This window comes from Oratosquilla oratoria, chromosome 13 (assembly GCF_046742065.1).
Source record: "Oratosquilla oratoria isolate Oo_2021 chromosome 13, ASM4674206v1, whole genome shotgun sequence".
NCBI classification, from domain to species: domain Eukaryota; kingdom Metazoa; phylum Arthropoda; class Malacostraca; order Stomatopoda; family Squillidae; genus Oratosquilla; species Oratosquilla oratoria.
In genome coordinates, this window is record NC_134789.1 from 12176970 (window position 1) to 12186969 (window position 10000).

Genomic DNA, 10000 nt, shown 5'->3' on the forward strand with positions numbered 1-10000 from the left:
GTGGTCCTGCGAGACGGACGCGGGAGAGAATCGTCTCCCCTATTATCCATCTTCAAAACCTGTGAATATTTTCACCTCTAGCTGGAGGTTCAGCCCCGTGGAGCTGATACTTGGTCTCCGGATCGAACGCAAGATCTCTTTTTCTCTCAGTTTTGAGTGTATTTCCTCTAATTTCAACACAAGGAGATCTGGTAACCAGCAACTGACCCCCTCCTCCTACAGAAAGATTCCCACACTAATACAGCACGGAAGTAAATTTTCTGGTAGTGTAGTCAATCTCTTAGATACATACCTTTTGCTTCAGTTTTATATGATTAACTACGTTCATACCATGAGGCCTCTCCTACTAGCCACCAGGCTATTTCAGTCAGCGCCCCATCACCCTCTTTGGTAACGTAAAGGTTGGCTACTCTCTCGTTTTGTTCCTTTTTTCATTGTCAACAGTCTTCTTATTTTTTCCACCAGTAAGTCTTTTTTTCTTCTTCTTTGAGCGTGTTTTCTGTCTCCCCACCCTTGTCATCCCTTCCACCTATGACCCTTAGGCATTTTGTTTTCCTCCTCTCTCATCACATGCCCGTGAGACATTTTGTTTTCCTCTTCTCTCATCACATGCCCATGACGCTTCACCAAAGTATTCTTCGTTTTTTCTACACTCGTCTTCATTCTACATTATTTTCTTTTTTCTATTTGATATTTCATCGATTTTCTCCTTGAAAATCTAGCCACAGAAAGAGACGCAACAGCGACAGAAAGTCACAGAATGCTGTAAACTTTCAATCAAAAACTCACACTTATAACTGACTGACAACATCTAACCTAATGAAGTGTATAGTTATGCACATAGCTAAAAATACTACTAAGTATGAGAGCAAGTTATTTGGAAAAACTTTAATCAAAGTGAAGAATGAATGTTATATTGGTATAATCATCAGCAAAGACCTTAAAGCATTTAAACATTGTATTTCTGCTTCGAAGAAATCAAATAAGGTACGCTGAGTAATAGCGCGATGTTTTTGCTTCAAAAATCCATTTATCATCAACCATTGAGGGAAATTATTAGTCCACACACATTTGGAATACAGTTTCCACAGCTTTCTAGAGACACTGACCAATTGGAAAGGGAACACCTGCAGTTTCATGGCCAAAGTCACCTTTTTCTGAAATTTTCTGACTTCATTTTCAAAGTATTTCGTCTTTCTCTTACACCCACTCCTATCCACCTCCTTCCACACACCTCAGAGACCTCAATACACTATTATTTCCTATCAAGAATGCTTCATCCACACAGAAGAAGAGGAAGAGGAGGTGGGTTTAAATTCCTACCATTACCCCTCTTGCTTCGCTCTTTGTATAAGTTTCATTCCCACGCCTAGTATGCTGGTCGCTTGTTCATCATCTGGGAACAGGAACGTATTCTTAACATGGACAGGGTAATTTCCGTTTTGATATATTTCCGAAAAGGCTTCTCATGATTCTTTTTCAACCTTCCCTCTTCCTTTTCCTTCAGTGGGGGCGTGAGGTAAGCTTCCTAATTAAAAGAATCTGATAGTTCTGTATTATGCCCTTCAATTGTACTCATATTGCTGACGAGTATGGTATGAAGCGATTGATTAATGTGAATTCTATAGTCCATCATCAGTTTGTCCTCTGTTGTTTAATAGGATTTGATCACTGCAGTGACAATATGTGCATAAGCTGTAGAAACCTTGTACAATCGTGCTACACTTCTCTCAAAGTAAAAAAAAAAAAGATCTATGCTACAGTTCTCGCAACGTCAATACGATTTTTTTTTTTAAGTGGGTGTTATATTTTCCTTGTAGTATTTATCTTTCAATTATGTAATTTTCTTGAATAGATAGAAAAAAAAATTCAGAAAAATACTTTTAATATTGTATCATGAAAATCTCCGGTTAGGTCACTTGCCTGACAAGCACCGTGGCTTCTGCCTCTCGAAGATGGACGCGTTTTATGCCAGCGCTTCTAGCCGCAGCCGGAAAACATCGCCATGCCTGTGTTACAATATGCGGTGGTATCGGACACATCCATATCATGGGCGAGTTCAATTAGCTCAGTAAAATCACCTGGCGACAGCATCCAAACATTAAATAACGACCACATTGGTTAAGATACTCTCATAACCTTTCGAGTCTAATGACTCATAATAAGAGAGACTTTGCTGTCGCCAAGAACAAGCTAAAGGAGACTTTGCTGTCGCCAAGAACAAGCTAAAGGAAAATTTGCTTTCGCCAAGAACAAGTTAAAGGAGACTTTGCTGTCGCCAAGAACAAGCTAAAGGAGACTTTGCTGTCGCCAAGAACAAGCTAAAGGAGACTTTGCTGTCGCCAAGAACAAGCAAAAGGAAAATTTGCTGTCGCCAAGAACAAGCTAAGGAGGAATTTCCTGTGGCAAAAAACAAGCCTCAAGGGTGGTGCCGCACAGTGTGACACCGCCTAATGATATGAAAATAGAATCATATTTTTCTTTGCTTGCTGTGTTTTCTTTTGTATGGAAAATGGAAATAATATGTTTGATTTTTTCCATATCAAAAAAGTAAAATAAATAAGTAAATAATAATGAATAAGAGTGTGAATGAATTAATGAATTACGAGTAATGTATAAATCTACTAATGAATATATAAACAGACAAATGAGCAAAAGGATGAATGTGAATAAATAAATCAATGAAAGAATAAAATTATGAAAAATTAATAGATAGATAAATAAGTAGATAAATAAATAGATAAGTAACTAGATAAATAGATAAATACATAAATGAATAAATAAACGAGTATACAAGTATATGAATAAACAAGTAAATGAATAAAGCGATGTAAGGGACTTGTCTATCTCCGTAGCCCAGCTTCAACACAGTACATAGGAAGGTCTTTGGGCGTGGAGATCCGAAACACAAAAATGGAATAAACATCCCAAGAGAATGAATATTAATTTCTTTTCTTTTAACCCGACTTCACATCACGAATGAAGCCCCTTTACATATCTTATTCTGTCCAATACCAGAAGATTTTATTCACCTGAGACACTGAAATCCTTATCCATACTGAGAGAAGGGCCGAAACCGTATTCTCAGAGTCTCGTACTCTTGATCAAGCTAACATGACAAAACCGTAAAACCTTTGACAAACGTCAGGTAGACTTGGGTTCCTCTTGTCCGTGACTGTGCATTTCCTTTCCGTTATATGTTACCTGTATTAATTCGCACTTTTGTCTATAACCAGAGCTTCTATCCTTGAGCACAAAATTGCGCTGAAGAGGTTGAGAGATGAAGACCAAGATGTTGAAAGACTGTAGGAAAGACATAGTGAGCGTTCACCTATCTCTGACCCACCCACCAAAAAATATAATCAAATAAATAGATGAATAAAAATATATATAAAATAAAAATAAATAAAAAACAAAAAATGAATGAAATAAAATAGAATAAATAAATGACAACAACAACAACAATAATAATAATAATAATAATAAGAAGAAGAAGAAGAATGATGATAATGATAATAATAATAATTCAATAATAAAATCAATAATAATAATAATAATAATAATAATGATAATAATAATAATAATGATAATAATAATAATAATAATAATAATAATAACAATAATGATAATAATAATGACAATAATAATGACAATAATAATAACAATAATAATAACAATAACAATAACAATAACAATAAAATAATAATAATAATAATAATAACAATAATAATAACAATAACAATAACAATAACAATAAAATAATAATAATAATAATAATAATAATAATAATAATAATAATAAAAATAAAATGAAATAAAAAAACGCGTACCAAATGACCAAGTCCTCCTAACTCTTGAATAAAATCACCTGGCGGCACCCAAAACAAACTAAGAAACTAACCACTCGGCTGAAAGGTGGCAAGGAAGAGAAATTGGCCTTCCCTCGGCTACTAAAGCCACACTTTGTTTAAACTCCATGAGCTTAATGACGATGACGGTAAGTCCAAGACTATGAATGTCTTCTCGTTAGCGCACTAATTAATTGTGTAAGCTACTCGAGTTTAAGCACTAATCCAGCTTCTTTACACGCTAACTAAATAAATGCCACACCTCTCTCCCTCACCTTCTCTCTCTCTCTCTCTCCCTCACCTTCACTCTCTCTCTCTCTTCCTCCACCTCCTCCTCCTTCTTTTCCTTCTCCTGTTTCTAATGCTTCTCCTTATTCTTCACCTTGTCCTTCTTCTTCTTCTTCTTCTTCTCTTTCTTATTCATCTTCTCTTTCTCCTCTTCTTCCCTTTTTGGGTCCCCATGCAAGTAAAATAGTTTCGTTTTTCATGGTTTAGCTCTCGCTCACCAAAGTCAAACCTCCGCATCTGATAGAGTAAAGAAAATGGTGTTTGTCAAATGCTCCGTGAAGGAAATCAAATTGTCCTTTGGAGCGACGTGGTGAAAGACAGCTGACACAACGTTAGTTCTTCTTTTCTTTTTCCTTTTTTTTTTTTTCTTTCATAGGGGGTCTGTTAAATTTGATAATGTCAAAACAAGTCAGCCTATCTTCCTGACGCGCTGCTGTATGATGGCATGATGGCATAATGCGACCCGTTGGGCTTTTTCTTTTCCTTGTCTTTAACATAAACACATACACAGACACAGACACACATACACACATACTAACACGCACGCACCTACATGCATACATTCATGCAAACATACATATGTACATACACGCACATATACTTACATTCATAATATATGTATATATATATATATATATATATATATATATATGTATATATTATATATATATATATATATATATATATATATATATTGTATATATACACAAAAATCAAAGTTTCTTCTTCACAACTCTTTTTTGTCCATTCAAGTAAATTACATAACTATGAATTAATTACTACAAAGGAAAATATATCACGCACTCGACAAAAAAATCGTATTGGCATTTTCCTGTAGCGAGGTTAAAAAAAATTGCTCATAAATGTACATACATGTGTGTACAGCTATATGTGCATATCTATATATATATATATTATATATATATATATATATATATATATATACACAAAATTTTCACACTGAATCCGACAAGAAACAATGGTGTCAAACTGTCAGGGAATAGATTTAATTTGGAAGTGGGTAGAAACAACTTCGCCAACCGTGTAGTTAGTGAATGGAATAAAGTTTCTGCAGAGGCAGTGCAATGTAGTTCAGTTCGAAGCTTTAAGAATAATTTAAATAAACACCTAAGCAAGATACTATAATGACTGTCATTAATTTTGTATTATTTGTTTGTTTTGTTATAATTTGTCTGTTTGTTTATTATTATTTGCTTGATTTACATTTATTATTAGTTATATGTCAATTTCTTTTTGGCTACCCCCCGTATAAGGGGGAAAAGACTTTGGTATATGTATGTCAATCTATTATCATTTACTATTCACCTGTTTGTTTGTTATTTAACTATACCTATACATTTATTTATTTTATTCATTATTAATTATATTATTATATTTCTATTTATTCATTTATTCATCATTATCATTATTATTATTTTTACACCGACCCAGTTATGGACCAAGAGGTCTCCTGTCGGTATGCTTCGCCTTTGTAATCCTTTGTAATATATATATATATATATATATATATATATATATATATATATATATATATATATGTATATATATATACCCTATACATACATATATATATACATATATATATGTATATATATATACATATACATACATATATATATATACATATACATACATATATATATACATATATATACATATATAAACATATATATACATATATACATACATATATATACATATTATATATATATACACAAATATATACATATATACATATATACATATATATACTTATATATACATATATATACATATATATATATGTATACATATATATATATACATATATATATACATATATATATACATATATATACACATATATACATATACACATATATACACATATATATATACATATATATATATATATATATATACATACATACATCTATATATATATGTATGTATACATATATACACACACACATATATATATACATATATATATACACATAATCACGAAGAACCCACAGTCGGAATAAAGAGAAACTTTAGAAGAATGCGTTACACATTCTTCTAAAGTTTCCTTTTATTCCGACTGTGGGTTCTTCGTGATTATTAATTACAAATGTGCAACAACAATTTGTGTAAGTGATATATATATACACATATACATGTATATATATATATATGTATATATACATATATATATGTGTGTGTGTGTATATGTGTATATATATATATATATATATGTATATATATATTCTGATTAAAGTCAACTGCGCTAATAGCTTTGGCTATTTTGAGATACAACTTCTTCAGTTTGAAGAATACCTTTTTGTCTCCATAGTTCAAAGTATGAGCAAAATCATTCATGATGTCAATTCCATGGATAAGGAGGTGTAGAGATAGATGCTGATGAATGCCGAAAAATATAATAATATTATGTAACAGTACAAAAAGTTGTTGACACCGACACCGAAAACTTAAGATTTTTCGCCTCTTACAAAGGCTTCTTCAGGGTGAGAACTACAACTCCGATGACTATAAGGTCTACTTTCGATGAAGAGTAGGCGAAGAATGGTGCATAATGGCTGGCCGTCATACTTTATGAAGCAGAGAAATTTGGGAAGTAGGAGAGGTCACCGAAGGTCCCTAGGTGAGGTCCCGAGAACAAGGTCCCAGGAAGTCTCTAGGCGAGGTCACGAAGGTTCGCGGTGACGAAGGAAGACTCTGGGAGAGATCACTGGGCTGGTTGAAAGGAGTCCCTGGGTGAGGTCACTAGGAGGGATAGGGAAGGTCTTCATTCTCGTCACAGACTGCATAGAGGAAGCTCTAGCTTGGCTTCTAGTTCTTGGTCCTGTGTGATGGGGGTATTGGTGTTCCTGAAGGTCCTGGCAACCACTATGTTCCTGAGAGGGTTCAGGTTCATGTTGTCTATGAGATCTGTAGGGTATTGTCGGCAAATTATTGTCTTCTTATGATACGTAGGGAATAAATGGAGCTCCGAATGGACGCTGACTGCAGGTCATTCTAAAAAGAATGTTTTTATTGTCAGAGAACTTGTACAACATTACAAAAATACATAAATGCCAATTAATAACAGAAAATATGCAAATGTTAATCAATACGTAGAGTCGTAACTCTCACATCATAAATTTGACATCAAGTACATAATCACAAAATTTCACAAAGAAATGACATCACATCAACTCACCGACTTGTGCGTCTCCGATCCCTACGTCCGTTGACTCGTTTGACATTACAGTGGTGAAGTGGAGGATTGCGACATTATACGTGACTTGTCCCTCCCTCTAACAGCGTATTACCCACACATTCGGCGACTCTGACTAATGCCAGTTAGAGAGAAGACGACCTTGACATGCTGGCCCCCACACACCATCTACCCACAACTTCTCCCACACTCGATGCCGGTGACGGGGGGAAATTGTACAACTGATCGTACCGTGACACTAAATTGACGGACGTAAAATGCACAAAATTATAGCATGACATTAACGGACGTACAATACACAAAATTATACCGTGACATTAACGGACGTACAATACAAATTATTTATTCCACTCCTGATTTTTATACAATGAAATCAGCAACATAAATTTACGTCTATGGACGTAACAAGATCGTTAGTGGGTAAGGTGTTCCTGCGGGCGGGCTGATGTGAGGATGAAGTCTGCGGCTTGTTGTATCTTGGAGGGCTGTTGGGTTCTGACAGATACAGCTTCAGCGATCTGCGATCTTTTAAAATTTATTTCTTGCTTGATTTTCATTTATCATTATTTATCTGTCAATTTATTTTTAATTACTATTTACCTTTTTGTTGCTTAGCAACATTGACAGTTGGTTTATTATTTAACTATACCTATGCATTTATTTTGTTTATTATTATTTATATTATAATTTTTTTTTTTATTCTATTTTTATCATTATTATATTTTTTCGCATCCGACCCAGTTATGGACCAAAAGGTCTCCTGTCGGCATGCTCCGCCTTTGTAATCATTTGAGAGAGAGAGAGAGAGAGAGAGAGAGAGAGAGAGAGAAAATAAAGAGAAGCCAGTAAAGCGAAAAAGTCTATTAAACAAGGTCCATGCCTTTTTTTTTTCTTTTTTTTTTCAAAAATGCATTTGCAAGCGTGGGGAATGTAAAAGTAGCCAGCCCGACCCAACCCCTACTGCACTTCAGCCTTCGCCCCATTGCACAGGTTGCAAATACGTTTGCACACATTCTCATTTCCACGTGAATTCTGTGTTGAATTAAAGAGGTTTGATATCACGAGTTCGGGGTTGAACTCTTGTCGAACGACGCCAACCCAGCGGAAGTCTTTGTAGATTTTATTCTGGTGAATGCCAGACGATTTCATTAACCTGAGGAGACAGACTCAGGTTACTATGACGTCTTGATGTATGGAAAGGAATCATTCGGCTGAGGGCGTCACACGTGACGTCATACGAACATATCACGTGACCTGTGGACTAAAGGAGCCCATCATGAACCCGTCTGACAAGGCGATGTCTGTTTGCGTAATCTATTCTAGCGAAATACCAGACGATTCTCTTCATCTGGAGGACGAACTCCTTCGGTTAGTGCTTAACAACATGTTCCTCCTCGTCCTCCTCTAGCGTGTGGCTCGTCAGGGCCTGGCACTTAGGGTCCTCCAACGACTTGCCACCTTTTCCTCCTCTGCCGTCGCCCTGGTCGAAGTTCCAGGGCTGGATCGTCGTCGACCCGAAGATGAGGAAGATGAAGGTACAGACGGTGTAGAGTATCGCCGTCAACCCGTAGGCGATCTGCCATTCCTCCGCAGTCTGTTGGAGGTCAGGATGAGGGTGAGTTACTACCAGGATCTCAGCTTCTGGCAAAAATGAATTATTAGATGGATGAACGGGTAACGACAGAAAGAAAAGATAAGAGAAAGAAAAGAGAAAAATGAGAGAAAGAAAAGAGAAATACAGAAAGAAAAGATAAAGAGAGAAAATTAAAGAAAAAGAAAAAAGGAGGGGAAAAAGAAAGAAAAGAGAAAGTGAGAGAGAAAGAAAGAAAAGAGAGAAAAAGATATAAAAAGAGAAAGAAATCAAGAGAGGAAGGAAAGAAGAAAGAAAGGAAGGGAGATATGAAAGAAGGATGGAGGGAAGGAAGGAAAAAGAAAGGTAGAAGGAAAGAGAGAAAGAAAGGAAGAAAGAAAAAAAAAACAGAAAGAAATTATTCACCCAGAGGGTCAAACTCAGGCCCGAACAGGCACCGGGACCCCATCCAGGTCAAAGTCCACCTTTCAAAATAAATAAAATATTCTGTCACAGACTAAAACAAACTGTTGATTACGTTACAATGTTGCAAGAATCCAAACTATATGCCTCCCACCAACAGTGAAAAGTAGATTTCTTTAAGCATTTCCAGCCCGTAAAAGGACAACGATAGCACTGTACTGTGTATTCCTCTTCCTGAATTCAATGCCTAAACTGGAAAGGGTATCAAAAGTGCCATGGCTATTCTCTCTTGATGAACCTCTTTAAGAACCCCAGCAGAAGAAATATATACTTAATGCTACGATTTTACTTTATCTAGTAACAATCATTTAGCTGGGTTTCAGGACTTAGTGTCTGTTTCACCTGTGGGACCAATGACGGGTACATCCAAGTGGTGGACCAATCACAGAGACAGAAAAGGGAACAGGGGGCGGAGCCTATGCGACAAGTTAGTTCAAACGGGATGCAGTGGAGCTGACAAAGCTGGTGGATGTTGACTGGTAGTGCTGTTCCTCTGGTTGTTTGGGAAACATACATATAGAGATGAAGTGGAAACGAAACACTAAGGGAAGATCAAGGAGCTTCATTTCAATCCAGACGTTTCGACCCATAG

General features: G+C 35.7%; 1 protein-coding gene across 8 annotated transcripts in view; it reads right to left on the reverse strand.

Annotated features, from left to right (window-relative positions):
* Window positions 1–6545: 6545 nt before the first annotated feature.
* LOC143032310 (sialin-like) overlaps window positions 6546–10000 on the reverse strand; it is a 116361-nt gene continuing 112906 nt past the window's right edge. For 6 of the 8 annotated variants that reach the window (XM_076196831.1, XM_076196830.1, XM_076196834.1 and 3 more), the window contains one exon: window positions 6546–8949. In XM_076196831.1, coding sequence (XP_076052946.1) covers window positions 8725–8949 — 225 coding nt within the window. In that variant the 3' untranslated portion in view covers window positions 6546–8724. Of the gene's footprint in view, window positions 8994–10000 lie in introns of all 8 variants that reach the window. The other 2 variants (XR_012967085.1, XM_076196836.1) reach the window with 2 other exon arrangements.